The 18,574-nt window shown below is 46.3% G+C and overlaps 2 protein-coding genes across 2 annotated transcripts; one reads left to right on the top strand and one right to left on the bottom strand.

Annotated features, from left to right (window-relative positions):
- Positions 1-10,327: 10,327 nt before the first annotated feature.
- LOC124665361 lies at positions 10,328-13,106 on the top strand. Its single transcript, XM_047202773.1, has 5 exons — positions 10,328-10,571; positions 10,657-10,794; positions 11,229-11,484; positions 12,101-12,178; positions 12,769-13,106. Exons 1-5 carry the CDS (start codon positions 10,509-10,511, stop codon positions 12,909-12,911), a joined length of 678 nt encoding a protein of 225 aa, XP_047058729.1. The 5' UTR covers positions 10,328-10,508; the 3' UTR covers positions 12,912-13,106.
- Positions 13,107-13,672: 566 nt separating this feature from the next.
- On the bottom strand, positions 13,673-17,674 carry LOC124660933 (glutamate--tRNA ligase, cytoplasmic-like). Its single transcript, XM_047198784.1, has 7 exons — positions 17,581-17,674; positions 16,996-17,166; positions 16,585-16,681; positions 16,341-16,494; positions 15,179-16,257; positions 14,617-15,081; positions 13,673-14,170 (listed from the first exon to the last, which is right to left on the bottom strand). The coding sequence occupies exons 2-7, from the start codon at positions 17,130-17,132 to the stop codon at positions 13,940-13,942; spliced, it is 2,163 nt and encodes a 720-aa protein (XP_047054740.1). The 5' UTR covers positions 17,133-17,166; positions 17,581-17,674; the 3' UTR covers positions 13,673-13,939.
- Between the last annotated feature and the right edge of the window lie 900 nt (positions 17,675-18,574).

The following is an 18,574-nucleotide window of genomic DNA, read 5'->3' as shown; positions in this document are numbered from 1 at the left end:
ATACATGATATGATGAGTATTGTGAGATTTAATTGGGCATTACGACAAAGTACATAGACCGCTATCCAGCATGCATCTATGCCTAAAAAGTCCACCTTCGGGTTATCATCCGAACCCCTTCCAGTATTAAGTTGCAAACAACAGACAATTGCATTAAGTATGGTGCGTAATGTAATCAATAACTACATCCTCGGACATAGCATCAATGTTTTATCCCTAGTGGCAACAGCACATCCATAACCTTAGAGGTTTCTGTCACTCCCCCAGATTCACGGAGACATGAACCCACTATCGAGCATAAATACTCCCTCTTGGAGTTAAGAGTAAAAACTTGGCCAGAGCCTCTACTAATAACGGAGAGCATGCAAGATCATAAACAACACATAAATAGATTGATAATCAACATAACATAGTATTCTCTATCCATCGGATCCCAACAAACACAACATATAGCATTACAGATAGATGATCTTGATCATGTTAGGCAGCTCACAAGATCCGACAATGAAGCACATAAGGAGAAGACAACCATCTAGCTACTGCTATGGACCCATAGTCCAGGGGTGAACTACTCACTCATCACTCCGGAGGCGACCATGGCGGTGTAGACTCCTCCGGGAGATGAATCCCCTCTCCGGCAGGGTGCCGGAGGCGATCTCCTGAATCCCCCGAGATGGGATTGGCGGCGGAGGCGTCTCTGGAAGGTTTTCCGTATCGTGGCTCTCGGTACTGGGGGTTTCGCGACGAAGACTATATGTAGGCGGAAGGGCAGGTCGGGGGCGTCACGAGGGGCCCGGATGCCGGGTCGGCGCGGCCGGGGCTTGGGTCGCGCCGCCCGGTGCCCGGCCACCTCGTGGCCCCACTTCGTCTCCTCTTCGGTCTTCGGAAGCTTCGTGGCAAAATAGGCCCACGGGCGTTGATTTCGTCCAATTCCGAGAATATTTCCTTACTAGGATTTCTGAAACCAAAAACAACGAGAAAACGAGCAAGTGGCTCTTCGGCATCTCGTTAATAGGTTAGTGCCGGAAAATGCATAAATATGACATAAAGTATGCATAAAACATGTAGATATCATCAATAATGTGGCATGGAACATAAGAAATTATCGATACGTCGGAGACGTATCAGTCGCACGCTGCGCTCAACGCGCGGACGCATCGCAAATGTGAAGAAATTCGAAAAAAGGAAAATGTAAACCTAAACGAAATTTCATTAAGCATATGCCCTATTTTGGGCAAATTTGTACATATGCCCTATTTTGGGCAAATTTAAACTACCAAAAGAAGCCCTCTATATGGGCTTTAAAATTAAAAACAAATAAAAAACCCTCTATTAGAGTTTGAGGAGGACGCGGTGGCCGCCGGTGCGCCGCCTAGTCCCTGTGGGCATCGTCGCCGTCGGCGTCGATGACGTCCCCGGACACCGAGGCGCTGTTGTGGCTCGACCACGCTGGGGACTCCGGCCACGGTGACCACAAGGCCTCCTCCCAGGCGGAGTGCGGGTCCGGAGCCGCCCGCTGCTCCGCCGCAGCAGCCCGGAGCTGCGCCTTCTCCCTGAGGCGCAGCTCCCTCTCTTGCCAGGCGAGGCGCCTGGCCTTCTGGCGCCTCTCTTGCTCCGCGAGGCGCCTGGCCTCCTGGCGCATCTCCTCCTCGCGGCGGAGCCTGGCCTCCTCGTGCCGCCACGCCGCTGCCTCCTCCCGACGGACCTACTCGAGCAAGGCCCAGGCCTCGACGTCCTCGACCGTCTACCGGGCCTCCTCCTCCATCGCGGAGGTGCGAATGGCCGCTGCGAGATGCGGCCACTTCGCTTCCTTCTCCGTCGCGGATAGCGCCAGAGCGGCGCAGGTCGGAGTCTTCTTCCTCCTCCGGCTTCGGCAGCAGCAGCGGCGCGGGTTGCGCCAATGCCGCGCCGACGTGGGCGGCCTCTCCGATGTGGAGACCGCCGCGGTTTCCTCCGGCCCGCAGCGCCGGCGAAGGACGGCGGCTGCTGCTGGCCTCGCCGTTGTTGGCGCCGGGAGCAAACCTTCTCTTCGGGGCCATGGCGGCGCTTGCACGTGCATGCGAAACCGTCGACTGGAGTGGAGTGGGGAGTGGACTGGACAGGGACAGATCCCTCCCAGTCCACATTTAATATGATGCCCTCTCCCACCGACAGCTGGGCCCAAGGGAGCCGAGCAGGCGAGCAGGCGGACGTGACCGGACGCCACGTGCCATCCGCGGTCACGGAAACCTAGCCCAGATTTTGACCGGGTTTGCGTCGTTCCAGACACCGCGGCTATCCGCATTTGTGATGCGTGCCTGCGTTGGGCCATGGATTTGTCCGATTGGAGTCCATCCGGACGCGCGGGCGCGGAATGGGTCGCCGCGTTGGAGATGCCCTAAAGGCCCGGCTCTCTGAGAGAAATTTCCCACGAGACCCGGCAGACCATGGGCTTCCCGCTCCAGCTCCAGCTCCACCGGCGACGTCGATCCTACAACCCCACAACCCAACGGTTCTGCCCTCGCCGCGTTCGTGGCTTGGGTTACCGTACGCGCGCGCACGTACGGGCCAAATTTAGCCATGGCTGAAACAGAAACGCAACGGCACGATCGGTCGATCTATATACATCGCCATGGCTCCCCGGGGTTGCAAAAATAGAGCTCCTTCTCTTTCCTTTCCTTTCCCAGCCGCAGCTGAGGGAAGGGGAAGATTAGAAAGGAAGGAGAAGGAAGAACAAGGATCAATTAAAGCTCCGTAGATTCTCGTATAACTAACACTTGGAAGTAGCAATCAAAATCCAGGTCGGGAGAGGGCGGCGGCGAGCGACGGTGTGGGTGGTGGTGGCCGGCCGGCGGGGGAAGCGCAGCACACGGCCCTTCTCCCTGCATGCTGCCTTGATCCGATCCGTTCGACCCCTTATCCAGGAGGAAGAGTGTCAATTCCGCACTGCATGCCAATGCCTTCCCCTGCCCCTGCCCTCGCCGCCGAGTCGTCGTCGTCCCTTCCCGCCTGCGACTGCTGCTACTGACTCGATCGATCTGGATGTAGCAGCTAGCTAGCTAGCTAGCTCTCGATTTGACATGTTGTTGTAACAAGCCAGAAACACGAACCAAGGTATGTTTGCGCCCTCCGGTCGCCATTGTCTTCATTTCCAATGTACTACGCCCGTGCAGCTTGTGATCTGAGTCATTTGCATGGTTGGATGGAATCTTTGAGTAGCCGGCCGTTGCCACCGTTACCATCACCACCACCGGATGGCGATTGCGGTCGGCCACTGCCACGGCCTCAAGCCGCCCGCCGCCCGCGGCCGGCACTACCGCCCGCACTCCGTCGCCCAGCTCGACCGCCCGGCCCTCGACCGGGACCATCAGGAACGGAATGCCCTGTCACCGCAGCGCCGGTGTCTCTCCTCTCCCTGCTTCACCACCGTCTTCGCACCCGCCTCGGAAGACCAGGGAGCGGAGCCCGCCGGCGAAGAGCAGAAGATGCCCCGCGTGGAGATCGTCGCGGGCCGCCACGCCCGCGGCGTGCACGCGCTCATCGCGGAGGCCGCGGGCGCCATCGCGTCGGGGACGCGGCTTGTGCCGGCTCAGGGTGGCCTTGGAGGGGCGCTGCTGCTCAAGGATGGTCGCTCCGGCGAGCACGTTGCGGTCATCAAGCCGCTCGACGACAAGTCCTCTCCGTCCAACGGCGGAGGCGGCTACGAGAGCAAGGCTGTGCTGCGGGAGGTGGCCGCCTACCTCCTCGACCACGACGGATTCGCCAGCGTCGCGCCGACGGCTATGATCAAGATATCCCGCCCCACCATGGAGACGACAGTGGCGTCCATCCAGCGCTTCGTGGCGCACCACTACGACGCAGGCGAGCTCGGCCCGTCGCGGTTCTCCGTGCAGTCCGTCCACCGCGTCGGCATCCTTGACGTCCGTCTCCTCAACATCGACCGCCACGCCGGCAACATCCTCGTCAAGAATCCGCCAACCGGGGACGGCAGCTCGTCGGCGGTGCCGCTGGAGCTCGTGCCAATTGACCACGGCCTCTGCCTCCCGGAGCAGCTCGACGACCCGTATTTCGAGTGGTTGCACTGGCCGCAGGCGTCGCGGCCGTTCTCCAGCACCGAGCTGGACTACATTGCGTCGCTGGACCCTTTCAAGGACGCCGAGATGCTCCGCGTAGAGCTGCCGTCCCTGACGGAGCCGGCCATTCGGATCCTCACCCTGTGCACCATATTCCTCCAGCGCGCCGCCGCGGCAGGGCTCTGCCTCGCTGACATTGGCGACATGATGACCCGCGAGTTCTCATCGATGGAGGAGGGGCTGAGCGCGCTCGAGGCCCTCTGCAAGAAGGCAGTGGACTCCATCGACGCCCAGTCTCTGAAGAGCGTGTCATTCGGTGAGCTGAGCAGCGAGGAGTGGACGACGTTCCTGGAGAAGTTCGAGAAGCTGCTGCCGCCGGCGTTCGAGGCCAAGAAGAGCAGGCCGGCGTCGCATTGAATTAATGGCGAGGAGCGTACGTGTGCTGCGACGTACCATTTGCACGCAGGGTTGTGTACTTGTATACATACGGTGTGGCGGTCATTTTAACCAAAGAGGAGCCTTGTGTGTTATACGTCTGTTGTCGAGGCAGTAGAACCATCTTCCGACGATGCTGACACCAAGTTGTAGCAATGCAAACACGAGGCATTGGACAACAAACATTAACTGCAATATCTCGGCGGCCCCATTGATGTATCATCCTTAATTTTACAATCTAACTTTTTAGGGTTAGGGAGTGATTATCTCTCATCTCTCGATCAACTTTTATGGTAGTACGAGATCATATGGTTATATAGTGTCAACTTTCGAGCCGTTATTTCTCAGTCCTCATAGGAATATCAAAAGTGCCATTCTTATTAACTAAATCTTGAAAACAGGTGTGATCAAACTCTCTCCTCCCCCCCCCCCCCCCCCACACACCCTATTATTTGGCAATATCCGGTAGCTACGGACCTATGGTGTATTGTAATGCCACATGAGAAATGGGATGGTGGCAAAGAGTATGTAGGTTGTCATTTGTCAATGAGGTTGAGCATAATCAGACGACAATCTAGGATGTTGTTGTCATCAACAAAACAATATTGTATGATTTTCAAATCTTAGGGCATATACAATGGTAGGGAAGACGTGCCTTATTTTTGCAGTACACGTCATCTAGAGAAGACAATAAATATAAATGATACCACGTATTATATCTTATTGTCTTCCCTTGCAATAAATGAAAATCAATTATTTTCTAAAAAAAATTGGGTTGCTAAGGATAGACAAATGGTAAAATGTACAAAAATAGTATTCTCTTATTTTCATAAGGGCACATACAATGGTAAGGAAGACTCGTTTTCTCTTAGCAGTCCACGTTAACTAGAGAAGACACTAAATATAAAATGATACAATGCAGTATCTCTTATTCTTATCCCTAGCAATAAATAAGAATTAATTAAGTTTCAGAAATAAATTAAATTGGTAAAGGAAGACAAATGATACAATAGAGAAAATAGTCTTCTCTTATTTCATAAGAGATCATCCTTTAGCTAAGGGAACACAGCCTTCTCTTTCTTCAATCTCTTCGCCAGCTAAGCAAAACTCATACGTGGTGGTAGCCGTAAGGGAAGGCTGACATCAATTCATTGTATATGCCCTAAGAGATCATCTCTTAGCTAAGGGACTACAATATTAAGAAGTGAGCCTAGCTCACTTGGTTAGCGAAGTGGATGTACAACCCAGCCACCCAGGTTCAAGTCCTCATGGACGCAAATTTGGATTCTTATTATTAAAAACTAGTTGAATGCCCGTGCGTTGCCACGGCATGTCAATTTCTTTTTCTTGTCATATATCTCACATATCTAGACACAATACACGAAAATATTCACACTTTCAAAAATCTAGCCACATACTATTGTAAAATCTTAAGATTCCTCAGTTGACTTCGAATGTATCTCGATAAAAGCTATAATTCTACATCGTGTGTATAGAAATCGAAAAGCCAATTAGTTACCTCTTATCAGCCAACATCTACACCATGTGATACGCTTAAGATCTACTACATAATTGCAGTTACACACGATGCTTGCCATCATAGTTTTGACAAGTTTGAAAACCAGAATTACAAATCCCAAATTTCATGTTTTACAAGCCTGTTGCAATACATAAAAATCCTTGTTTTCAAGAGAAAGCAAATTGTACTTATACCGGACGGTTTATACATCATCTAGTCACTGTGCCATCGGTCTCATATATGAAGCCTCTCTGGCTGTTCTCCCCTTCGCATCAGAGTCTACACTTTGTTAATGAATCCATGCATAAATGAAGAATTCTGAAACGCGTTACAAATTTCCAAAGCTACATAATTATCAAGTTATATTACTTTAGGATTGGTGAACTCAAGTAGGTTTTGCAACAGAATTCGCTGAACATGAAGAAATTATCTCCAAACGGTTTGTTCTAGACTATGCATAGTCAATCATATAGCACTCAAGTTGCACAAATAAATGAAACTGGAAAGTTGCAAACATGAAAGTTTACTGCAATAATCATCAAGGCACGACAAATATAGAACTCATGGATATAGTATATACGTTCTGGAGAATCAAATAATTATTTGCTTTTGTTAATAGAAAAAAGTGCCCATGTTGAAAATGGATGTCAGTATCAATTAGAAATGGTATTGCTAACATTTTCTAGCATTGTGAGTGAAAGATTATGGGCTAAGTTAACTTACATTTGTGAAAAAAAAAACCATGAAAGTATATCCTTTACCACAATAAATAAGAACATGTAATCTACAACATAATTCCTACTGAATATCAAGAAGATGTAATATACAACACAAATGCTCAACAAATCATCAAATACCTCTCTAGACAGTCATGAGTTGATCAGGTAACCTTGCTAGCATGAATACCGTTCTCCAACCAGCAAATGAAAAGCAAACTGCTAAGCTTTGCTCTTTGTAACGGGAAGAACCTTGCCCAAAAAATATTACCTTCTATGGCATGATCAATGTTCCCTAGATAATATAAAGCATCATCATAATTCTCAGCTATCTCACGTATACATGTGATAGCACTAAAGTAATACTAAACAAAACAACTGAAAATAACAGTTAAGAAAGTGAATGGCCGTATATAACGAGCAGCTGTATATAAAAATTGCACTGAGGTTAATCATGTTCGTTTGTAACGTCATTTTCCCTAAAAAAATGTGCACATAAACTTGCAAGAAATTAAAAGTGAACATGAAATTGAGTCAGTGGGCTCAAACTGGTGGATAGCCTAATCTGATGGCAGTTATCAAAGGCATCTTCCATATCATCTGTCTTCAGGCAAATTACTCCACAAGATATTGCACCGTGAGGTGTGTGTGTCCTTTCAGAGATGCCCACCTTGGAAACTGTAACATGGAATCACAGTCAGCATAGCAACATTTGTATTAATAATAACACATTGCACGAGAGTAGAAACTACAACACATCTGGTTGCTCATTAGTGGGAGTTATGACTGAAAATGATACATGAATCCTACAAGAGGCACTGGATCTCCAAATCACTAATATTATTCCAACCAAAACCGCATACTGATACTATCATGTCAAAACTGAAAATTACTTCTCTTACTAATCAAATGAAATGGCATAAACGGTTCCAGAATCTTCATTAATGGACCAAACAAATGTATTTTAGATATGCTAATTTTCACAACATGAAGTGCATATAACCATCCAAAAATAGGACTCGACTCTAGATCTCTCAACAAAAATGAACTCAACATGTATTATCCATGAATATATTCACAAATGAGTGCAAACATACTTAAGTAGCTCCACATGCTTTTTTCAGTCATTCAAAAATGCACAAAAATAGTAGGTCGTTAGTATGTTATGAACCAAGGTCACCAGTCTAATCCAAGGAACCACTATTCTAAATTTAGGGCCATTCAATACTAACATTGGAGGCAACAATATTCCACGCAAGAAAGTTGTAACACTAAACTTGCAAGTCGCAACTATGGAAGCTATTAATTTCGAAACCCCAACTGACCATCTTGTCTCTCGGGTTGTCTCGCTGTTCTGGAGCACCTCCTCGATGGCGATCAGCTCTTGGGCTGCATGCAGTCATCATCCACAACAATTGGGTCGTATGAACATTGAAGTGTTGCAGGTAAAATGGAAAAAAAAGAAAATCGAAGCTGGTTGCTGGAACACTTGCCTCAGCTTGATCTCTAAGTTGTCATTCCCCATCTCTGTGAACATTTCTAGGATTTGCAAATTTTGAATATTTTATTGGGTTACTGGTACTGAAAGAACCTTGTGCTTCTTGTCCACAGTATCTTCCCGAAGTTGGTCAGGTACTTACTTCTCCACGATTCTTGGCAGCCAAGAAGCGAGCCACTGATTGCATCTTTGCGATCAGTTTCAATGAAAACATATCCCTGGAAACATAAAGAATGTGCAGAGAACAAAATCGCTTATTAGCTTCACACGGGGCAAATTTCAGTTAAAGTACAATACATAGCCTTTTGTGCAGGTATGACCTTCATTATCTTAACAGGGAGATACAACCATCACATGAATAGCTCAACATGGTGACAGTGTTGATGGAAATACTAATTGAAATGCACAAAAAATATGCAGCTCTTGCTCGAATTATGTTAACAGTGATAAAATTGGCCGTGGATAATTTTAATTGTAGTGTGAGAAGCATATTGTATTACTCAGTAAGCACAACAAAACACATGTGTAAAACTGAAACTATTTGAAAAAATAAAACTTACTGCTACCAGAACTTACGGTGAGCTACATGCAAAAATCCATATCACTCAATTTTTTTATTTCTCAAGTTCTATTGACACCCTCATTGAAACCATGGGGAACACTGAAAGTTCGTTATATATACATGTACGTGTTGATCGAAAATAAAAACTTGGAGTTGATTAAAGTAGTAACTTACACGGTATATTTTTAATATGTAACCAACATCTTAATAGCCCAGCCCGTTCAGAGGAATTAGCACCCCAAACTGATCCAAATTAAGGACACATCAATTAGCACCCATCCCGTTCAGAGGAATTAGCAAGAAGGACATCAATTAGCACCCAGCCCATTCAGAGGAAATAGCAAGAACAAGAAAACCCAAGGCTCGACTCCTCTACGGTCATCTTCCCCACTTCTCTTTTCTGGCATCTAGAAAGAAAAAAACAACAGGTGCTAGTCAAATCAAAAATATATTCAGTCTCCTTGCGCAGAACAAGGAGGCGTAGATCCCTTGAGGTCGGTCTACCATGGTGACGCGGTGGAGGAGGTGAGTGCCGTGTCCACGATGGCGATGGGGGCTCCCAAAAGCGGCCGTCCTGAGCGTGGCTCCTCTCCCGTGTGGTCTTGTTGGATCTCCTAGAGGCAGCACCAGAGGAAGGCGATGAACGAGCTTAGGAGGTGGAGTACTGGAGAGGCTAACGAGAGGTGGGAGGGGCCGGTGCGGAGTTTACCAGATCTACACCATTCGTGTTGCAATCTCCGTGGATCCGCCGCCGAGATGGACGACAGGCCAGCCTACGCACCTCGTCCCTCCGCTCGGGCCGCTCGGCCACGCAGCGACGCCACTGCCACGACCATCGTAAGCACACGCGCAATCATCCTGTTGCAGCTGGGGCGGGGGAGAGATGTGAGCGGCGGCGGCTGGGGAGAGAGGAGGCAGCGGGACCCTGTGCTAGGGTTCCATGGGAGGATCGGGCATGTAGCTTTCTTTTGCGTTGGTTGGATCGTTGATTTTCACTTATCGGTGGCAGAGAACCGTAAATACACAAGCCAACTACTATCATGCCATCGGATGCAGATTGAGCGGTCAGGATGTTCCCAATCTCCTTCACCAAACGCGTTGTATGACGTACGACCAACTGGAATATAATAGTAAAGAAACAAATCATTGTAGGGGCTTCTCCTACCGTATTCTTTAAAAAAAAAATTACAATATTCTCTTCTTCAACCTCTGTTCTCCAACTAAGCAAAAAAAAATTAACTTGCCAACCGTAAGGGAGCTAATGTCACCTTATTGTAAATGCCCTTAGACATGATCATTAAGTTTATTTACTTGCCTACTATTTGTCATAGACAAGTTTATTTACTCCTCAATTTTTTTTTTTGAAGTCTATTTACTCCTCAATTATTTTGCCAAAACACGCCCAAGACCGAGAGCTTTTTTGTTTTGAAAGGAACTTGCTTCTGCATTGGTGGGCTTTAGGAGAGCCTGTAAACAACAGTACGAGCCCGGCCCACTGAGAAAAAGCCCGCATAATTGTCCTCTTCCCCATCCCATTTCCACTCGCCGATTCCAGCTCCGGCGTCCACTTCCACCCGGTGATCTCGCCGCCTCGACCGATCACCGCCGGCGCTGACCTCCGGCGTCCACTTCCAACATCCGCCCTCTCCCGAACTGCCTCCTTCTTTAACTCTATTTTGGAGCGCCGCCTCCGTCCAGAGCTGCAGCCGCCTTGCAGCAGATCGCCATGACCGCCGACCCGACGCCTCCTCCCGCCGAGCCGCCGCAAAATCCGCCAAATTCTACCGCGGTTTTGATCTGTCCCCTGCTGCTTGTGGTTCAGAGCTATGTCTTCAGTTTTGTTTATCTTACGTATTTGGGTGGGGATTACCCAGGAGGAGGCTGAGGCGGATGCGGTAGGCACGCCGTCGAGGGGCGGGCCTGTGGGGATGGTCAGCTGGGGAACCGGCACCCTCGTCGGCGTATTCACCGGGCTGCTCTATGGCGGGGCCAAGGAGGCCAACGCTAACGTCGTAAGTTGCCACCCTACTCCATTCCATACTACTTTCCATTATCGCTTCGGGTGCAACCTGCGTGGATGTAGAAATAGTGTTCATAATGATAAGTAACCACTTATGACTTGTAATCGTAGGCGTGAGGGATACATTTGCATCCACATTGGCTGGTGAAACGATGCATATTTGCTATTCTCTGATGTCCATTTTGCATGTTAGGCCAGGGTATATAATCTTTTGTTTTGTTGCTTGGAAATAGAGTTTTCTTGTACAATTTTGTGAAACTTCAAAATTCAGACTGGTTTCTTTGAAAGTATTGGATCAGAATCACAAATATATATATGGAAGTTACTCGTCTCCTACTTTGGATCTGAAAATCCAAAAAAAAAAATTAGCTAGCACAGTTTAGGCCAAAGGAATGACTTCTGTTAAAACTATATCATATTTTGCAGAGCAAGGATGCTGAAGTGATGTTGAAGATGGGAAGCACCACAGACAAGCGCGAACAGTATAGGCTGATGAGAGATGCAATGGAGAAAAGGTTCATCCGGGTTGCAAAAGGCTCCCTAGTTGGTGGTGCTCGCCTTGGGATGTTCACTGCAACGTTCTTTGGCATACAGAACCTTCTTATTGAGAATCGTGGGGTACATGATGTGTTCAATATTGCTGGAGCTGGCTCGGCTACCGCGGCTGCTTTTGGGCTTATATGTATGTATCTCACTGCATTAAAACATGGATTTTAAAATTACACCATTTAGTTGAGGCACTGTCGAATCGTAAACTTGGAAGAACTTATAAATATATTCGCTGCAGTATGAATATGTACAGAAGTAAATTACAAAACTTACTAAAATAGAATAATCAGAAGCACGGCATTCATTGTTAGAACTTAGAAGTACACCTGTTATTACTCGTCCTTTCTTGTATTTGTTAAAAGATTTCTCTGGTAGGCTTTGGTCAAACTATTCATGCTATTAAGTCTTTACCTGTAGTTGGCTGCCTTTAGGGGCCTCCTGTGGGCTGTCGTTAAGTGGCCCCTAACCACATGATGATTCCACATGAGTATCAAAGATTGAATTGACCTGCTAAGATACATTTACTAGGATTTTTTGCGTCCATCAAGAAAATTGATTTGATAGTTACCTGGAAGATTCATACAAGAATGTTTTCCTAAATATCTTACATAGTGCTTTTTTAAGCAGCTTGTATCTTAAGAAACTGTAAATACCTCTTGGATTTATCATTATTGTATTTCATCGTTTGTATTTAGTTCTCATAGCGCTTTATAGACTGAGTTCATCTCAACTAATGTCTATACCTTCAGTGCCTGGTTCACCGATGTGGCGTGCAAGGAATGTATTGGTTGGCTCTGCTCTTGGTGCCGGAATCTGCTTTCCCCTTGGTACTCTTACCTCCAATTGCTCGTGATATTTTCCTGTACCATGAGTACTGTTCTGTATACTTTAAGAAGTCTTTTAGGCTCTAGATTGCTCGATGTGCAGATCAGTTGCTTAGATATGGACCAGATGATGCATTATTTATAGATGTCCATTTTCCTCTATGATAGTAATTAACTGCATCCTGCAAAGTAAATGAATTTTTAGCATCTTCGTGAAATGCTTTCTCCCATACTTAATCTTAGTTCCCGTTTTTAATTCTGATATGAATGTTTGAACTTGTGCTATGATGTGTAGCCTTCCAATTTAGAAGTTTGATGCTACCTTCTCATTGTGTACTACTTTGTGCCCATTACCTAATTCCCTTGTTCATCTGGGAGGATGTGTTAATCAGTCTCATTAGAAAGCGCATGCACATAATTCATTTATATGATGCTATCCTGCCATAAGCATCTGCATTACTGAAACACAACACCACTAGTTGCCAAGTCAACAGTGCCAGCTCATTCTTAAACAATGGTCACACAATGTCAACTCGCCGGCAGCTTCTTGTGGTTATTAGCTCGGCTCACTTTGGGAGTTCTTTCTTATGCAGGTTGGGTACAGTTGAAGCTGGCAGAGAAGGCCAGTCTTGAGATCGAAACTTCAAAGTCACCATCAGATTTGGCAAGGGAACAAGGGAATCAAAGTCGTGTGGGGGCAGCTATAGATCGACTCGAGGGCAGCTTGAGGAAGTAACATTTTTGTACCCTACAAGGACCTTTTCTGGAAGTGTACCTGGAAGCTGTCGTCAAAAGCCTCGCATATTTCACTTTTGTTCTTTGTTCTACTTGTCATAGTAATGTTGTTACTTTTGAAGCGGTAATGGCAGCAAGAGCAACTGTATCTATTTTGTTGAGATTAAATTTTGATATAAAACCTGACTTGCTAGAACTGTCTAATTCTAGTTTGGGTACGGGTTCAGCTTTTTGTTTGTGCCAATGTTTCTACCTGACAATGCATTCGGAGGATGCGGCAGACACAACCTCATCGATTGATGCGGCCTTCAGATGCTTCAATTATGGATCTGGCCTAATTTAGAAGCTCCAAGTAATAAGCCTCATATTTTGTTTGTCAAAATCACGGTCAAACTTTGGGCTGAAAACTCGAGTGGAACCTATAAATCCAAACGCGTCTAGCGTCAGAAGACACCTTGAGAAAGGCCAGTTCTCTTGTGCTTGTTCATAGCAGTTTCAACTCAACAAGTTGGAACAAAATTAACAGCTGGGGCCCCGGATGGTTATAGGAGAAGCTGGGGAGAGGGCGGCTTATTTTTTAAGCTGACAAAAGAACTGGCCCTAGTTGACATGAAATTTTTGCTAAATTTAGTGAAAGCTCATGAGCGTAAGACGTAAAAAGTCCTTCACAATTCACTCTCGGGAGTCGGGAGATAACTAGGATAGGACATGAAAACACATCAGAGTAAACTAACAGCATGTAGTCTCAAATATGGGCATTCCTTGATGCTGAGACAAGACATCTATCAGCAAATTCTCATCTTGATATTTGTTAAAGAACCCACGGATCATGGTAGCAGTTGGAAGCCACAGAAACATGCAAAGTAGAATTACATAACCAATACTGATGGACCAAGTTTGAGATACTGAAAATAAAAAAAGCTGAAGTTCCAAGTTTCGGCCATTACAGCTCCAATTTGATACCAATGAGGTTGCAACATTTATGTCCAAAAAAAGCACCACAATCTAACCAAACATTGCTTGCAGAAGTTAGGCTCCAGAACCAATTGATGTGGACTTCTGTCGGCCATCTGGAATGGAAAAAAGCACAATTGGTTTGGACGACCGGACAAATGGAACATCACACCTGTAATACCCTTTCCTTTCGAGCTGTATAACTTCTCCTTGCTTGACATTCCTAATGTTTGGGTCTCCAAGAGCTAAAGCTTCACGTCGAGTGCAAGGGTTGAGATTGTCAAGGAAGTCCTCATCTTCCTCCAGCTGCAAAAGTGTCATATATTAGGATTTAAAGTACATGGAGATATACCACCTAACAGTAGAATAAGACAATATGGACTTAATGACGGAAGAGAGATAACTCATCCAAGGAAGAGCCATCACATACATATAAAAGGAAGAAAACTAAATATAATCAACATCAGCTTTCAACAATGGAAGAATCAAGTATGGGTAGGTTGCCATGTTGAGTTTCCAGGGACCAAACAATTCACTGGAAGCCTCAGGCTCTTGAGGTAAGATAAGTTGGTCAGATCACTCATAGTTGAACAGATAGTAACTGTGCCCCTGACATATCTAACTAGTCTATGTGAAAAGGCATTCATACTACAACAATCACTAATTTTTAAATAGCCAGTATATGAATACAGTTTTGGCGTCTATATGGTTGCATGCCTACCAACATTAACGTAGAGAACATAACTTCTTACCTTTTTCTTATTGATTAGGTAGTCAAAATCTACCAAAGAGAGAGACACAAGGTCTTCAATATCTGATAGCCATGTCAGTTTCAGCTTCGTCATTTTTACTGACCCTTCAAGATGGAGTTCACCAACTAGCTGAGTGATTGTTCCATTATCTGTCTTGATTTCTCTAATGATAGCATTACCCCAGTCCATCAAAGTGACTTCCTCACCCACGCTAATGACTGATGCATCAGCATACTCGAGCCAAATTCTGTTTGCAAACGTTGTAGCCTTCTTTCCAGCACCCTCATATTTCTTATGCCTTGGTAAGATTCGAACAAATGGTTCGTCTGGGCCATTAGTAAGTGTCAAGAGCACACATCTGTCTTTCAGCACAGCAGTATGCCTTCCGCACACTGGATCAACTATCTTCTTGTTGATTGTCCAGAGTTTATCCCACTCCATGAGATTCAGATTTTTTGAAGCACCCTTCACAAATAAAATGCAAAAAAAAGGGTTAATAACTCAGTTACTCAAACATGCATATAGTTACAAGATCATAACGAGCAACTCAGTAGACAATTACCTGCTCCAGTATAAATTGGATCAATGCTTCAATCTTCAAGCCACGACGTACTATGCCTTGTACCGTGGGAAAGCGTGCGTCAGTCCAGTCCTCTACCTTCTTATTTTGGACGAACCAAAGAAGCTTGCGCTTGCTAAGAACGGTATAAACCATATTCAGCCTACTGAACTCATAGATTTCTACTCTCCGCAGCCCCATGTCTTGAAGGACACGGTAGTACTGTGCATTGCGATCATGGTATTCACTTGAACGAAGAGCATGAGTCACTCCTTCCAATGCATCAACAAATGGGCAAGCAAAGTCATATGTTGGGTAGACCTTGTATTTTGAGCCAACACGATGATGGGGATCAGGGTTGCAACGGTAGTAAACAGGATCACGAAGTGATTTGTTTGGGTCCTGCATGTCAAGTTTACCACGTACACAACACTGAGTACCCCTTTTGGTACCATTAACCATCTCATTCCACAACGACAAGTTCTCCTCAACAGTACTGTTTCTACATTTAGATTCCACACCATCCATCCTTTCACTCCTCATTTGCTCCTTGGGTGTATCATCAACATATGCCTTCCCCTGCTTAATCAAACTCTCAGCCATTTCCATTAGCTTTGGGAAATAATCTGATGTGTATGTAACTACATCGTATTTAACCCCAAGCGTTTCAATATCTTTCAGGACATTCTCAACAAATTCATTGCTTTCTTTAGAAGGATTTGTGTCATCAAATCGAACTATTAGACGCCCATTATATCTCTCTGCAAAATACTTGTTCAACAGTGCAGCCTTTGCATGACCAATGTGCAGATACCCGCTAGGCTCTGGGGCAAAACGAACACAAACCTCCCCAACTTTTGCACCTGGGAGATCTATTTGATGACCTGATGTGTTCTCTTTCAAACCAGGCATCTTTTCTTTCAAGCTTGGCGCAGGAGATTTGCCAATTCCTCGCCTTCCAACATAAGCAGATGTAACTTCATCTAGTGCGCCTGCATAGTCTGCAGCTACGCTGTTGAACCAACGGACAAGGCTTTGATATTTCTTTGACTTCCTTAGACTTTCCCATCGTTGGCCAGTTCCTGAAGAGAAGAGTTGTGACCTCCAAGGTGAGAGAGAGAGAGAGATAGAGAGTACTCACTGATGAAAGAAGGCAGGAAATTACCTGTTAGATTCGACCACACAACAATATCAGCAATTGAAAGACCATAACCAACCAAAAAGGTTCGAGATGCCAAGTATCCATCAATAAATGAGCAAGCAGCTTCAAATTCAGAGCCTGAAAGAATGAGTGGTGCGTACTCGAGCCATTGGTCAACCTACAGATGTAAAACATAATAGCAGCTCAGAAAATAGTGAGATGATCTTGAAAATCGATGACAAGCACCATATGTAAATCCAAAACATACATTTGCGGCCTGAATAGCATCCTGGCCATAGAAGTTGGAAACAGATGCAGCACGGGCAATGTACCGGAGAACAGTGTTCACACCATGTATAAAATCCCTGCACAGAGTAGTATTAATTGAGATACTACGAAATCCCACAGAAAAAAAAAATGCCAAGTTTCAACAATATAACTGCATTGGTTGACACTGGTCATGTTCTAACAGTCATCAGTTCCATCAACATGACTTCTTGGAACCAGGAGTAGCAAAATGAGGAGATAAAATTAAGAGGTGATCCTCAGAGTCGGCTACAGCAACTATTCAAACATATATCATGTTAACAAAGTGCCCATATGGTAATATTAAAAGAAAAGCATATGTTGCAGTTAATCAGAGGGAAAGAACATAACGCCTAAGCTATCAATCACTTACCCAGAACTGAAGTGCAGCGTGGGAACCGAACCAGAGGCAAGGGTGGGATCGATGGTTAGGGAAACACCTGCAATCTTAGCAGCAGAAATGATGGAAAGTGGCGGGCTGTCCTGCGGGAATGCTAGCTTCACCTCCATCTTTCAGCCCCTTAGCAAGCCAGAGAGCGGGATTCTGCCAACAGCAGATAAATACTGTGAGTCGCACACATGTTTGTCTTTTTCATTTTCACAAGCAGCAAGGATGCTTTAACCCCATAACTGAAGCAAAGACGCGATACTAAAACTTGATTGTTCGAATTAACTAAGCCAACCTGATTTCAGGACAAGGTAAAACGGACGGAATTTGCAGTTAGAGCAAACGAACGCGGGTGCGATAAATCTGACGGTAAATTGTACTCGAATTTCACACAAGACATAAGATTAATGTAGAATTGATATGTTGAGATCAGGTCTAAGAACTAGGTTGGGGCATGGAGAAGGGGCGGATCTAGATGGCGTGCCGGGTGTACACCGCCATAACCACAACCAAAGGTTGAGGGTTAATCAGTTTGGGTTTAGGCAATCAGCTGGTCTAAGAAGCTCATACCTCGAAATCCAGTGTCCAAGACGGCGGATGGAGTGGAGACAGCAGGCGCGGAGATGGCGATGGCGATGGCGGAGGCGACCCGCGTGACGCGGAGGCGGAGGCGGAGGCGGATGTGGTGACGGCGGCAGCTCTAGGGCAAGTCTTCCTGTTCCTTAGATGAAGGCAGGTGGTGGTGGTCTCCTGAACGTCACTCGGGCTAAGCCCGGTTGCAGTTTCTTGTGGGCCGGGATAAGACACAACAAACCCTATAAATCCACTCCCGCCGAATTAGGCCTTATTAGTGGATTTTGACCGCCGCGCCGCTGTTTTGTTTAGCCGAGGGTTTGGTTGGTGGATTTTTTCTGAAACAAGAGGGTTGCTGGATTTTGTCCGCCAATGTTTTGTTTAGCTGAATGTTGCTGGACTTTGACCGTCAATGTTTTTGCGTAGCTGAATACTGGGATGTGCACCGATGTGGCAAGAAGAATGATGTGGGCTCATGTGCTTGTCAATACCCTTCCCAACACAAAATATTATTTCCATACTCCTACAATCCAAAATGGCGTACCTTCCCTATGACTGATCAAGCATTTCATCTCTCCCTCCAGTTCTGTCTACAGATGCAACATGCTTCCAAACATCTGACGGAGTTTAGAGCATCTCCAGTCGCGTCCTCCAAAGCGTTCCTCAAAGTGATTTGGAGCGCGCCGGACAAAAAAAACGTTCCCAACCGCGTCCCCTAAAGCACGTTTTTGTCTGACGCGGCCCGATACGGTGTCCGGCGCCCCGAGCCCGTCCCCGCTACACAGGGGACGCTCCAGGGACGCCGGACACACCGAAAAGCGAGGCGAAGCGACGTGGGCCTGACGCGTCAACGGCACAGAGAAAATTCGTCCGCCGCTCCCGCCAAATCGCGCCTCTCCCGCCACATCGCTCCTCTCCCGCTGCGCATTTCTGTCATCCCAACACATTTGACCTATCCTGCCGGCCGATTCATTTCTCCCTCCCGCCATCG

Source organism: Lolium rigidum, chromosome 6 (assembly GCF_022539505.1).
Source record: "Lolium rigidum isolate FL_2022 chromosome 6, APGP_CSIRO_Lrig_0.1, whole genome shotgun sequence".
Taxonomy (NCBI): Eukaryota; Viridiplantae; Streptophyta; class Magnoliopsida; order Poales; family Poaceae; genus Lolium; species Lolium rigidum.
This window is presented reverse-complemented; position numbering and strand designations above follow the sequence as displayed.